The 14845-nt window shown below is 44.4% G+C and overlaps 1 protein-coding gene across 1 annotated transcript in view; it reads left to right on the forward strand.

The window, feature by feature from the left end:
* TMEM134 (transmembrane protein 134) overlaps nucleotides 1-14055 on the forward strand; it is a 121249-nt gene extending 107194 nt beyond the window's left edge. Inside the window, exons 6-7 of the mRNA XM_085651649.1 lie at nucleotides 12344-12397; nucleotides 13415-14055. Coding sequence (XP_085507775.1) covers nucleotides 12344-12397; nucleotides 13415-13497 — 137 coding nt within the window. The 3' untranslated portion in view covers nucleotides 13498-14055. The remainder of the gene's footprint in view (nucleotides 1-12343; nucleotides 12398-13414) is intronic.
* Nucleotides 14056-14845: the final 790 nt, after the last annotated feature.

Raw genomic sequence — 14845 nt, forward strand, 5'->3', positions numbered from 1 at the left:
ATCCATGGTGTCGTCAAGAATAGGGCTGCGCAGCCATGCTGTTCCTTCTGCCAAGCGATGCATGCCTGACTATCTTTTTGTGTATGTGTATGGCAGTTGGTAGATGGGTGGTGGTCAGTTTGTGTCAGGATCCATGCAATGGCTTGCTGCACGGAATGGCATGTGCAGCTCGCAAAAGAATAGGTCTTCTTCAGACGGTGGTTAACATTTTCAAGTAGGCCTGCATTCCAGTGGCTTGTTGAACCGCTGCTGTGGCTGCACCGGACATGTTTCAATGTGACGACATTGGACGAGGTCATGCTGCGTTTGTGCTGTATTTTGAGACCGTCTCATATCATGAGCCCGGTGCGTGTTCTCGTTTAAATGTGACGTCCAGAGATGATTTCTTGAAGCAGAAGAGCGTGTTCGGAGGTCGCAACATCTCCACAAAATGCCTATTTTTTGTGCGGCTCTGTTCAAAGGTCCTTTTGAGTCTCTTATGGGTGAAATCCCACGTATCCTGCCAGGCAGCGCATGAATGTCAGTGGGCACTGTGATGTCTGTGATCTTTGGGATTTGGCGGGCTGGAAAAGCAGGCAAGGAGGCCGTATATAGTGTGCAATAGTCTACTTTATTGAGTCCAAGGTACGGTGCGCAACAGGATAGAATGCGGGTCTTCTGCAGGAGGGGGTGGAAGCGATGTGGGATCCCGTCGGTTGAGGTCGTCGTCACCGAAGGTCTTCTGCTGTCCAAGTCGCCGACGTTGGTCCCAGGAAGGGGGAAGGACGGACACCTCGGAGGGCAGTGAGACAAAACACAGAAGGAGCCGTTAGACCTGTGGACAGTCTATGTCGCCGCCGTAACCTTCACCGGGGAGTGATAAAGAGGAGGGGGTGTGAGGAGAAGGGACAAGGAGAAAGAGGGACAAGTCGAGGAAAGATGGGTGTTCGGAAAGGGGGTTGAGTGGGATACTATGTACAAAGCGTGAGGTGCTGTGCAATGGATACTGAGAGATCCTACTAGTGTGCAGGGGTGCTAACAGGAGAGAGACTATATACATCTATGTACAAAGAACCCAAGATACACACGGGTGCTTTAGAGTGCTATACTGGAGGAAAACTGGTACTCACGGGCTCCGCCGTAACTCTCATCCGAGTTACGGCCGCTCTTCAGCCTCCTCCGGGGGACTCCACCAGTCTTCCGACCACTCTTCTGGTTCGCCGCTCTCGTCCTCTCCTTTCGTCGTATCTCCTGCCGGACTCTCCTTCCACGATCCTTCGACCACCTCTGCTTCCTGTCTTCCGGCTTTTCTGTCCCCGGCGGGGAACGGGTAGGAGGGACTTCCGGCAATCAGGGGTTGTCCTTCCTGTGGGTCGCTGTTCGGGATTGGCTCCTGTAAGAGAAAGAGGGGCGGGGTTCCTGGGGTCACCGAGGCTGTGGATGAAAGCTTGGATGGACTGTCCGAACAGGGAGGATTGAGCGGAAAGGATTCTCTGGACAGGGTCAGGAAGGGGGGGCCGCCCCGAGGTAGGGGTTCTCCGTTACAATGTCCTTCTCCTGTTCCATGAGTTCTGGGTTCTATAGAACATGGAACCTAGAACTCAACTTGTACCTGTCGGGCAGTTACCCTTATGGAGCTGATGGATGGGGTGTTATAAATAAACCTCTACTGAAACCTAAACGTGTGTTCGGAAGTTGAGCGTGAGGTCAGAGAATGTCTACAATGCAAAGTTAGTGATAAGGTTCTTACTCCTCACACTGTGCCCATGATTTGTAGAAGGCTTCCCAATGGTCCTTGGGAGGACATTGCCAGTCCTCTTAATGGAGAACATCGTACTCCATATTTAATTGTTTTGATTGATCTTTATTCTAGATGGGTTGAGGTTATATGTGTTTCAGAGATCACCTCAACTTGTGTTATTTCATTTTTACAAGATGTGTTCATGAGAGAGGGTTTCCCAAAAACTCTTTTATCGGATAATGGCCCCCAGTTTTGCTCAGGACAAATGAATGATTATCTTTCATCATGTGGTATTATTCATAAGAGATGTTCGGTATATCATCTAGAAGGAAATGGGACAGTAGAAAGATTTAATAGAGTTATAAAAGAGAATATACAACTTTCTAGAAGTAATTGTTTGAATTGGAAAGATGAATTACAAAAATGTATTTTGGCACATCGTTTCACTCCTCATACCTCTACAGGTAAATCGCCTTTTGAATTATTTAAAGGCAGGGCTCCAAACACGATATTGTGTCCTGGTTGGATGTCTTGGGGTAAAGGGGTGAAAGACAATAGCATTGGTCTTTGGAGGAAAAGAGAGGAGAATCTACAGCTAAAAAATAAAATTCACTTTGATATGAGAAAAAGAGTTAAACAAGTAAAGGTAAATGTAGGCGATTGGGTACGTGTGAAGGCTCCAATTGGAACATCATCTTGGTCTAAGTTTACTCCTCCCATGAGGGTGGTAATGTGTTTAAGAAATGCTGTCAAACTTGAAAATGGGAAAATTTGGAATCTAAATCGAGTTGTAATTATAAAGCATAATTCTGAGTTGGATATGTTATGTAAAAATTCGTCCAATGGTACAGATGAGTTGTTGAAAAATGATTTGAGACGTAGTGGTCGAAAGACCTCAGTACCTGTTCACATGAAAGACTATGTTACTTAATTGTCATGATGTTTCTTGATTTTAAGTGATAATACTGTGTCTGTATTTCTCAATACATTTATTATTTATCTTGTTATTGGAAGGGAGATGTGTGATGTCCTTCTCCTGTTCCATGAGTTCTGGGTTCTATAGAACATAGAACCTAGAACTCAACTTGTACCTGTCGGGCAGTTACCCTTATGGAGCTGATGGATGGGGTGTTATAAATAAACCTCTACTGAAACCTAAACGTGTGTTCCTGGGTAAATTCATAGAACATTACAGGCACGAATGCTGCAATCGAGCGTCTGGTGGTCATTTTGTATTTGTTTTTTAAAATACATACATTTTTGTGCCCAAGCAGGTAGGGCCCATGTTTGTTTTTTTTGTGCTAAAAATGCAAATCTCGCCGTTGAGTGTCTGCTTTTGAAAAGTTGCAGGTCTATTTTTTGTGCGACCCTTTTGTGAAGTGTAACTTTTGGTAACGTCGTCTAATACCTTTTACAGCCTTTCAAGGCAAGGAAGCCATTGTTGTAAACAAACCCTGGATTTAGTAAAAGCTAAGGAGAGTGTTATACATTATGTTTGTGTACACGTGTGTTTATTAACCACAGAGTTGATGGTATTACGTTATCTGGCCATGTCTTAAAATACACACTTTCCATTTACCTCATCGTTGATTTTTTTTTGTATCATGCTTTCCAGAGAAAACAGATTTTAATTCGGCCATGTGAAAAAGTGCTTAAACTGTGTAGAATCGGTACCAAACGGGAGGCGCGAGGATATTTTATAGTTCAGGTTTATGCAGTCTCTTCTGAAATGAATGGATTTGTTGCATTATCGATTTATCCCTTTTATTTGTTTACATTTCACATAACTACCGAAGGGACGGGGTTATATAATTTTAAACAATCACCAAAGGGGAAGAAGCTATGTGTATTGATTGGTGTATCTGCATACAGATACTGAGAGGAACAAGCGACTGCAGACAGATCCGCCATGTTCTTTTTTGTGAATCGCTGCAATTTGCATGCCACAGCGTTCATTCATGAAAACACCCATAACCGAGCACACGAAAGCGGCCGGCAGACCTGGAGGGGGTAGCTTGGGAGGGTCAGCTCGCCACCGCTGGCAGTGGGCCTGGGGACCGAGCAGGCTGCAGGGAGGGGAAGGGCCGCCGCCGCCTTGTTGACACCGTTCATGTGGGAAAGGAGTACAGCAGCTCAGGGAGGCTGTGGGCGTCACGTGACCCCCCCCTCCCTCCATTCAGAAAATACCTGCCGTGTCCATTCACAACACAGTACAGTGTGTGCTCTGCAGACAAGCATTCACAACAAGCATTTACAATGGAACGGTCTCGGCATTGTTACAGTTAGAGCTATTGGCATTGCCCATGACATTATTTTAGTTTATGTTTTTGTTTTTAAAACCTGTAGAGAAACGGCATTGTTATTTACAATGTCAATAGCTTAATCAGTGTGTGTGTAGGTGGCTCTGTGTGTGGGTGCAAATGCAATAGGTCTCGCATTTGAGAGTGATGAAGCTATTGACATTGTAAATAACAATACCGTTTCTTTAAATGTTTTAAAAACAAAAACATAAACAAAAATAATGTCGTGAGCAATGCCAATAGCTCTAACTTTACCAATGCCGAGACCATTGCATTGTAAATGCTTGTTAGTGGTTGGTTCTGCCCACAAATAAAAATAAGGCAACAGTAGTAAAGCTTATCTTAATATTTATTAGCTCCATTACCATTCCAGCAATTATCAAAAAGTATTTGCCAGAAATATCAATGTAAGGATCTTGCAGCCCAAGAATTGAGATATATGCCAGAGAAGTATGAATTTATATGGAAAGTGCAAAGCACTCAGACAGGGTAAAGTTCAAAACATATTAACAGAAAATCTCTTCATAAATGTAAATCTAGGCCTACGTTGGTGTATAAAAAATATAGCTCTTCTTGTCAGCAAGTAATCTTTTAGCATAAAGCAGTTGGCGTTTTAGGTCCTGCTGTAGAGGTCTCAGTTAAATACAATTAGTGCTTCTCAAACAAATTGTGAAACGGTAAAAGCAACTTCTTAATTCAGCGTGCACTATGAAGCCACTATCCAGTTAATTGCTGTTATCACCGGAGAACGTCTTTTAGTTTACCAGGCTACAGTGTTCAGGCAGTTTGAAGTTCAAAAACACAAATGAAGGAGAATGCTTTGCACTAAGAATGAAAAGGAAGGCTTTGCCTAATGTGGAGACATGAAAATGTTCTTGTAGTTCAAAGCTCTCTGCATAGAAGAGCTGATAATTTAATATCCTCTGATGAGGACCGATATGGAATTGGGAGCACCCATCAGAGAGGTCATAAAATGATGGGCGAGAGTTCTCAGCTTAGCGCATACTTCATGGCATTCCATTACCCTTTTTTTGCCCCCAAAAATCATCCTTCAGCTTCATGTCACCAGGAGAAATCCTTCTCAAACGCATGTCTTTGTTGAGAGCTTTTTCTACCCATAGCCATCATGGAGCCAGATCAAAGGGCGGCCATCTTGTCCCGGCGTCGATCCGCGCCCCACTGGTGATTGATTGTACTCCAGGCCATTCCTGAACCGCGTGTCCTGTGTTCACTGGCATTCTATACTCGCCCATGGTATCTGAAGTGTCTTTCCATGACTTTGTAGAACCGCCACCACCAGCACACCGTAGATCCCATTCCTAAATATAAAACAAAACTACCATCTTTGTAAAACAATCTGAATATGTTCAAATAGAACATTCTTCAATAAACTTTTTTCTCCTTTATGTCGACCGGGTTCCTCTGGCACAAAGGCTGTCAGAGGTTACGGGCTCCAGTTGCATCAATTGGAGCTGTTCACCACTGGTGTACTGAGGCCGCAGTACTGCTGTACACCAAACTGGATAACCAAGTGCTCCTCTCCAGCACTTGGCTCTCTCAGGGTAGCGAGATAGAGCAGTCCAAGGCTTACTCAAGGAGCTGAGGTGGGTTAGACATTCGGAATACAGTTTACCCCGTAATGCCAGCGAATAATCTCAATGTCCGGTCAGTGCGTTACTTTATGAAAGGAAAGTACTTTAATGCATAAAACTAAGATAAACTATGAAAACCAGGAGTCTGTAAAACTCTTTGGGCCAGAGTTCTGACCCCCACCAGCATTATAGCGCCTAGATGGTAAGCGCTATAAAACAGTTAACTTTGCATTAAACAGATCACGTTGAACAGGGTTGCTCTTCAAAGCTTGATTGATGGTACCAATACTTGTAATACAATGTTAGGATTTCAGAATTTGATATGAATTCAGATGTTCCTGGTCCACCCACTGTCCCACCACCCAAAGCAGCAGGAGTGTCCACCCTTCCTTGGCCAGGACACCGCTCTGTTGGTGCCAGGGGCCTGGATAGGGGGCCTGGTGTCTTGGCACAGTATCCAGAGTCCCACTAGTCGGGTAGCCACTGGGCTAGCTGTAGGAGGGCAGAGGCTAGCCAGGGTGCCAGTCTATTCTGATACCCTCAGATGACACAATAGAGTTGGAGCCTGTACCTCAGAGCTCACTGGTCACAGTCTAGATTTTCTTAACACAGGGCACCCATAGGAATGGTGCTCTGTGCTACCAGTGCAGGGCAAGCAAGGACAAAGCTGGAGACTGTGCAGGTCCTGGGGCAGAGGGCAAGGGTTCAAGTGGTAAGTTATTCAACAGGGCACTCTTCCACCAGCTACAGATGGTAACTGGAAGCACCCACAGGATGCCACAGCTTAGGAGAGGAGTCTGGGGCGAAGCAGTCTCGCCTTCAGTGACAACATTGCTTTCCCTGTCTCCCTCGATGTTGATGTGCAGCAAGTTTTCTTAACTTGAGCAGTTGTCATAAGTCTCCTTGTTTTTGAACGATAAAAGCCCCCACAAGCCTCAGACAGACTGTCAGAAAGGCAAATTCTTTTTGCCAGTAATCCGTCAAAGAGACACCTTCTGAAGTTCAAACCCTATCCCCAGGTCTGAAAAGATGACAATACGACCCCCGGACTCCAGTCCTGGATCTCGTCATTCCCTTGGGGGTTCCTTGTTAGAAAAAAGGGAACAGCCTTTAACAACTAATTGGCTGATGAGGCCAGAATTGTATCATTCCCTTAGTGACAGGCTGATCCTATGCATCCTGAATGCCCCTACCATCATGGGGCATATTTCCTGCATGCTCACTGCGTGATCAGTCCATGTGAGGAGGGCTCTCTCAGACTCTTAGGTCCTGTCCGTCCCATCCCTCAGAGACTAATTTTACTCAACTCCAGACCAGGAGGCCCTGACCATCACCCAGCAGAAAGGGAGTGGGTTGTCCCAGCAGAAGGAGTCCTAGCTAAATATAGGTAAGAGTTAGTGCCTACCCCAACCCTCTCAGCTTCCACTAAGACTAGTGAGCGGCACAGGAGAGCTGAAATGTCCAGCAGAACAGATACCAGCTCAGCTGACATTAAGCACAATGACTCGCAATCCTCACCCAGTGAACCCACCTGCTCTCAATGCACACATCCCACACACCACAGACGAAGAAAAGCGAAGAACCCGGGTGAGGGAGACTGCACAGACGTTATCAGGAGAGAGCTGGTAGGCGGCCCCTCCTTAAGGGTACAGGTACTCTTGAGTATAGATTAATGCTACCTCCGCTTGCAATCTACCACAGCCTGGTAGAGATGGCGGTAGCCACTCTCTGTAAAAGGGGGTGAACGGTATATGTCCCTTGACCTCAGAGCCAAGCCCTAAGATTTCAATCCATTTAAATAGAAAGACCCCGAGTGGATGTGCGATTGTCTCGTTCACTGTGATAGGGATCAAGAAAGCCCACAGTGATGTGCCGGCAGATCAACAAAAGGCAGGGAAGCACGCGCTCCAGAGTCATGCAGAAGACTTCTCGTGCCAACATCGACTGTCCGTAGCAACCTCCAAGGCTCACTGGCCCTTGCTTATAGAAAACACTTCAGTGCACACTCTTCCACCCCCAAGCTTCTCCCTAAAACTCCCATTTGATACCTATGCGCTACCTTCTGCAACATGCTTCTTTTAGCATTAACTTGTTATCCCCCCCCCGCCCCCCCATCCTTATAAGTCTACACTAAGGTGTTCGTTGGACACTACTGGGGCAACTTTATAGTTATCGTGGAGTCCATTTTTATAAGACAGTTCTGACCTCTCCTCTCAAAGAGGTCTAACCTCACTTGGTATTACACATTTGCTTGGCCTTCAATTTCTAATATAGTTTAAAAAAGCTTTGCAGTGCTCTGCCATCAGTGTTACGCGGCATTTGTTCTCTTCAGCATCTGCTGTGCACCTTGAGGCACAACTGACACCGTGCACTTGTCATACTCTCCTGTGTCCTGGAGAACTGACCGGTGAAACGAGTCTGCCACAACAGTTTGTGCACCCAGAGTAGGTTGGCATTCCATCTGCATTCTTGTAATCGCTGGGGCAGCCTCACTATGATGACAAAAGCCCCTGACACTACTTCCGTTGTCAATCAAAGTTGTCACTAGGTTGGGGGTCGCTTCTAATTGTTGTTATACCATACGGACTTTCTAAAATAGTTCACTTGGCACACATAACCCAACGTCTACCTTTCAGACACAGAGTATGTTTGTATTGCAGAGGTGGGTGACCTAGAGCTAAATCTGACCCCTCCCTTTTTTAAGTATAACTCCTAATCAAGTGCATGAGATTCTGCTAGCCTTAAAAGCAGACTTGAACCATCCTTGTTCCTGAAGCAGGCTCATTCCACATTTTATCACTTGACATCCACCTACCTAGATCTTGCCTTAACATCGCTACAGCAGATACATTTGTAAATTCCAGTGTTATCGCTTTTCCTGAATCTTCTAATTCTTGTCTTTTATCTTTGACTGTAATTTACACCCATAATTCAGTCCAGTCATCTTATATAGTGTTAGCATATATCAAATGCACTTCCCCAGCCCTTGTGAGGCCAAAAGAGCCTTTGAATGGTCAAGAAAGTTCTACTCTGTTTGTTGCACCTGGTTGATGGAGAGTCAGTGGGTGCACGTAGTCTGTGTAAGAGGAATGCTTTGTCCTGCTTTAGGTTTGGCGAGAACATCGTGTTACAGCAAACTCTTAGCATCACTTATGCATGGCATGTGGCTAACATATGGACCAATAGGAGCTAAGCAAAAGTGTCTTACCATAAAAAAGGGCTGTGAGGTCCAGCCAAAGGCAATACAGAAGAGCGGAACCCCAAGGATCATCCCAGTCGCAGAGGGTTCTATAGTGTACTGCTCAGAAACGAAGGAGGCTGATCCCTAAGACACCTCAGTTAAGGGTTTGTGAGGCCCACCCACACGCAGTCAAGAAAATATAGGCACCTTAGTCGAGGATCTCTAGTGTACCTCCCAGACGCGGAAGAGGAGCAACCCACTGATACCTTAATAAAAGGTCTTGGGTGTACCACAATGGTAGGACGACCCACCGGTGTAGATAGAGAAGTCTTCTGCTTTCCATAACCAAAAGCTGGCATCCTTTAATTGTTGTTGCTCAAATCAAAATGTATTTTATAAAGTGGGAGTAACCAAATGGCATGATGAATGCTGTCAGGTGCTTGGACTCACTGTGCTAAAGTATTTTGTGTTAGGCTGGAAACAGCAGGGCACCTCTAATGTAAGATTCTGCCCTATGTTTGGTAATTGAAAGCGGTCAATCCTGGTATTTTCTTTCAGTTCTCTTAGGCCCACACATACGTGTGTCCATTGGACTGTTTTGCCAAAGCAAAGCCAACCACAGAGTAGTCTGCACTGGTTCAATAGTACTAGTAAATCCTATTCAGTCTCTTGTCTCCAGGAATATATATATCTTGTCTTCGTCAAATACGGGAAGGCATTTAAATTCTCCCATGAGGGTCTCATGTGAACAACTGACATTTTCTGGCACAAATAGGTAACCTTTTTTGCCCTTCACTCTGCCCAGCCTCTAGCACTTAATTCCTTTCTAGATGGCAATGAAAGGTTCTCAATTTCCTAGTTCTCCAATGTAAGATAACCTGCAGTTCTCCTACGACGTTCCCTTAAAGCCCTTTCCCACCTTATTTCAGGCCAATAATTTCATTCACACAATAAGCTACGACTTTTAAAAGTGGGGGATTTGAACTATTTATGCCAAAAATGAATGCTTAAGATTTTTGTAATACAGGTCCATGATTTGAAATTGGCTTCCATCCTCATAACTTGGACCATTGCACATTTAGAGAGGCTTAGGAGTTTTTGAAGACAACATCCTTCTGTCTTCTACCAATCGGTATTTGTACCTAGGCACAATACTTCTGCGCCTTACAGCTTCTGAGGAGGAACCATCACATTGTGTGCTGTCAACACTGGTTTTAAGACGTCAATCAAAGTCTCTTTAAATGTCAATAAACCTCCTAACATGGCTGACGCATGACTTTCTAAAGTGTCTGATCTAAGTGTAATTTCCATGATGGTTTACTGTCAAAGGTATCCATAAGATGTAACTTCCTCAACCACCTGCATGCCAACAGACCATGTAAAGGGTTTATTGTTTTGCACAAACACTATAAATTTTGGGGCATATGCATCAACATTGGCATTTGCGATTCCTTATTAGCGAAAAATAAGGATTCGCTAATAAGGAATAGCAAAAGGCTATGCATGTAGGAATCGCTATTCAAATAGCGATTCCTTAACTTTCCTTAATTGCTACTAGCAAATTGCGAGTAGCAATTAAGGAATGCCATCCCAATCATTCCTATGTGCCTCCAGGCCCATAGGAATGAATTGGAGATTGCATGAGCAAATAGCGAGTACCAGTAGGTTCTCGCAAATAGCTCATGCAATTTCAAGGGTGCAAGGGTGTCAAAATGACACCCTATTGCACCCCTGAAATTGATATGTGCACATATGTTGCACACACACATGCTCTAAGGGCATGTGTGTGCGCAACATGAAACTTTGAAAAATGCACAAAAGTGCATTTTTCAAACTTTTAGCAAATTACCATGCAGTTCATCTTCATGGTAATTTGCTCCCCCTATTAGCGATTTCGCTAATTTTTTAACTTTCATGCATTGCATTTAAGGAATCCCAAATTGAGATTCCTTAAATTAAGGAATCTCAATTTGGGATTCCTTAAATGCTATCGCTATTTAAGGAATCGCTATTTAAGGATTCCTTAAATAGCGATTTTTGCTTTTGGTGGATGCATTGGGATTGGGTATTTTTAACTCAATACCGGGAGCTATTAGCGATTCGGTATTTTACCGACTGGATTTTGGCTTGATGCATGAGGCTGTAAGTTTTTTCCATATTAATTACAAGAGGATTGGCCCTGCAGTAATCCCTAAATGCTTTTGGTTTCCTTTGGAGGCCTCCTTGTGTCATGTCCAATAGAACAAGTTAATCTGCATACAATAAACAGGGGGCATGCGTATCCCTCATTATCGGTGAAAAAGCCGGACCCTTCTGTAGGGTAACTGGCAGGTTCGCAAGGTGAAAGAGCGGATGTGCTAACCTGTTAATTTCAGCTTCCTTCTCAGCTCCATCACCTAAGTCCAAAACCTGCACCTTGCTGTTGAGATCTTATTATATTGTTAAATTACCATGCTCGCTCCATCTCAGTATCCATAGTCCCTTTTTTTGTTACACAGAACATACCTTTGCTTTTCCACCCTTGAACACAAGTGTAAGAGCCAGTAAATTAGGACATTAATGGATGATGCCTTATATGCTACTGGGCTGTACATAAGTCTGGTCAGCTCACAAGCCAGAACTTATACAAATTCTTCCTTTTGCAGTCTAAGTAATTGGGGCAACCCCATACTACCTACAATTTGTATCTTTACATTCCCTGTTTATACACAGAATTCATAGGATTTCTTTCTTCATCCTTTTCATCCAAAATTAAATTCCTCTGATCTCCCGCTTCTGAAGTTATTTACGCCCATTTCCATTCCTCTCTTCTTTTCCTTTCCACGTGTGTGCAAAAGCCCCACACTTACTGAGGTGTTTCACAGTGAATCAATTATGGCCTCTTCTTTATAACATCCATTTTCTTACCATTCTCCATTTTTTGTTAATCGTATTTTTCCAGTTTCCTCCCTTTGCCACAACCTCTGACATTGCTAGAGTTTCTTCTTTCCTGCCGGTTCAGCCTGACCTAGGACTGCTCGCCTCTTGAAGGGCAGGTCCATGTGTAACTCTTGGCTCTTCCTGCACTGTCTTGTCCTTAGCATGGACCTCTGCCTGATCTCAGGCAAGTGTGTCTTAAAACTCCAAATCTGCAATTGAAAGCCTGAGATTTTACTCACTCTTTTCCTCTCCGTCTTTAAAAAAATCTATGCTTTTCTGTTGACATGAATGCTTGGGGCCCATCGTGAGGGTTTAAAGCTGCTGTAGTGTCATCAGGCTCACTTGTTTCAAGAGCTCCCTCAGATTTTGGAGATTGCCGTAATATATGTCTTATCAGACCCAAAGCATGCAACTCGATAACTTGTATCCGTTGTAGGTCCTTCATTTGTGTGTGTCTGTCTGAGGGAAGCTTGCACAGCTTCTCCCTGAACGGTACCAGTTGTGTGTGAGAAGCTTGCACTTGTGCTGCCCTTGCTGTCCCATGTGTGTGTGAGCCCAAGATGCTCATTCAATACAATAATGTGATGTTCCTCTACATGCCTATATGTTCATGTGTTTTTTTCTGCTCTAGGTATCTCCAGCGCGATCTTCTTCGTACCTGGATTTTTACTTCTTATACCAGGAGGTGAGCTCATGAGATGGAATATGACTCTGCAACTCTTGAAAATAAGTGATTAGCTAAAGAAAGCCTGGAGTGGATCCCACGAGTGTAGAAGAGGGTGCGATGCAGGCGTGCATTGATCATACCGTTGCTAAATCAGTGTGTATGCATCTGTGTGAGGGAAGTATATCTGGGACTCGGTGGATATCACATCAGGGGTAAGTGGGAAGAGGGGTATTCCCCACAGGGCTGGAAACTTTTTTGGGGAAGGTGAGATTAAAGACGAGTCGTGTTTGTGAGCAGGGGTCTTTCCAGGAGTTTGAGGGCTGCATTGGTGGAGCTGGTGGGCATGGTTGTTCCTGTGTCTCTTGAATGGTAGTACATCTAGGAGAAGGCTCAGCCCTAGTTCAGGAGCTTGCTAGGGTTACATTGCTGCAACAGCCATTGGGCACGGTAGTAATCTACTCACAACATTGGGCAGGAATTCAGTAGACACAGGATACCTTTAGCTCAGTTGTTAGGCATGATTGTAACTCATTCATGGTACAGCCATTGGGCGTGGCTGTACTCCATTGATGCTGTTGCCATTGGGCAGGACTGGTGTCCATTCACCACACAATCAGTAGAGACCAGCCCTGCCCAATGGCAATACCATTTAAAGAGTCCAGATATGCCTTCAGGCAATATCACAGATGGAGTCTGGTCCTGCCCATTGACTACACTCCAATAATGATGTTGATTCTGGGCAGGGCTGGTCTCCGTGGATGGTGTAGTCATTGGGTGGGGCTGGTTTCTATTGATGTTGTAGTCATTGGGCGGGGCTGGTCTCTATTAATGGTGTAGTCATTGGCAAGGCTGGTTTCTAATGATGGTGTAGTTCTTGGGGGGCTGGTCTCCATTGATGGCACAGCCATTGAACAGAAATCGACTCAGTTGAACGGGTCGCCAAGAGACAGGCTGGATTCCATTGGCAGAGCAGTCATTTGGGGGAGCTTTACTCCTTTAATGGATGCCTCAACCCTGTCTTTGCTTTCTCCACAGTGTACCACGTAATCTTCATCTACTGTGCAGTGCGTGGTCGGAAGGGTTTCCAGTTCTTTTACTTGCCATACTTTGAGAAGTGATCTCCAGTGACCTCCACTTGATGAAGATTGCTCTACTTTCATCAATCGCCAGGCTAGGATCACATTCTACATTGCCACTGGACCACGAGAGCCTGAAAGGCAGAGAGTGGTCTCCCAACTCTCTAGAATCCTGGCCTGCACAAATGTGTGTGGGGGGGGTTCTCTCCTCTCATTGTGTTCCATCATACCCCCATGGGATATTCCACTCCATCTTGCAGTTACTCAGTGTGCCCTTGAGTGATTAAGGGAGCATGCTGCAGTCACTCCAGAGCCACTTTTGGAGGTAGTGTGCCAGTATTGCTTGTAAAACAATGCCATAAGTCGCGAGCCGTACTGGTGTTTTTGAGGACTCTTGCAGAAGTGCTCTACCTCAGACTGTGAATTTACCTGTGAATCTCTTGCCCTTCTTGCCTTTACAACACTACGAGAAAGAAACTGTGCCAAGATCTCCTCCTGTGAACAGAGACTTGTAAATTAATTTAAAACACTGACCCGGGCAGATGAATGTTTAATGTATGTCACGTTTTTAAGCCCGGAAATAAATTTGCTGACCTGAAATGATTGTAGACGAGTTGAACGTGTGTTTTGTAACTTGAGAACTGCTCTCGCCCTTTAGAGGGAAAGTTTAATTTCTGGTATATCCGTTTTAGACTTTACCAGAATTTTCACTGCAAACAAACTTTGGTGTTTCTTCTGCAGCGTCGTAAAGCAGGAAATTCAGTAAACAAAGAGGAGAAATTAGAGGAATTTAGCCTAAAAGAGGTAAATTGAATGTCTTCCTTAAATACATGTTAAAAACGTCCGTCCACCTGTATGTGATGTAGCTTCTGAGTAATCATTTATGTGTGGAAACCAGCCCTGATGAAAGCAGCATAGATAAGGTGTTGAAACGTGTCGAGCAGTGAGACATGCAGGGCTGACATACAGACCCACTTGTTTTTCTAACTTTTTGGGTAGGGAGCTATGAATAGAACTCTTACCACGGAGTATCCAACCTTTACACAGTTTGAACTATTTATGGTTTTCTTAGAACATAATTACCCCCTCACCATACAGCGTATTCACCTTACTCGACAACTTGGCTCGACTCGGGATGTTTCCCGGTCCTTGATGGGATACACGATGATGAAGCATGCAAAACTACATGGTTGAGGGTACCTCATCCCTGATTACTCATGAGATAGTGGCTTACACGTCACTGATCAGTGGACTTCATCATTTGTGCTTAAATAAAGCCCAAAGCTCCTGTGAAGTAGAAACCACTTTATATTTAGTTCACATTTAAATGAATCAAGAGCTTTTCAAACAAATTCTTTTATTTGGGTATCACGAGTACAGTATTTAAGTC

The sequence above is a fragment of the Triturus cristatus genome, chromosome 4_1 (genome assembly GCF_964204655.1).
Source record: "Triturus cristatus chromosome 4_1, aTriCri1.1, whole genome shotgun sequence".
Taxonomy (NCBI): domain Eukaryota; kingdom Metazoa; phylum Chordata; class Amphibia; order Caudata; family Salamandridae; genus Triturus; species Triturus cristatus.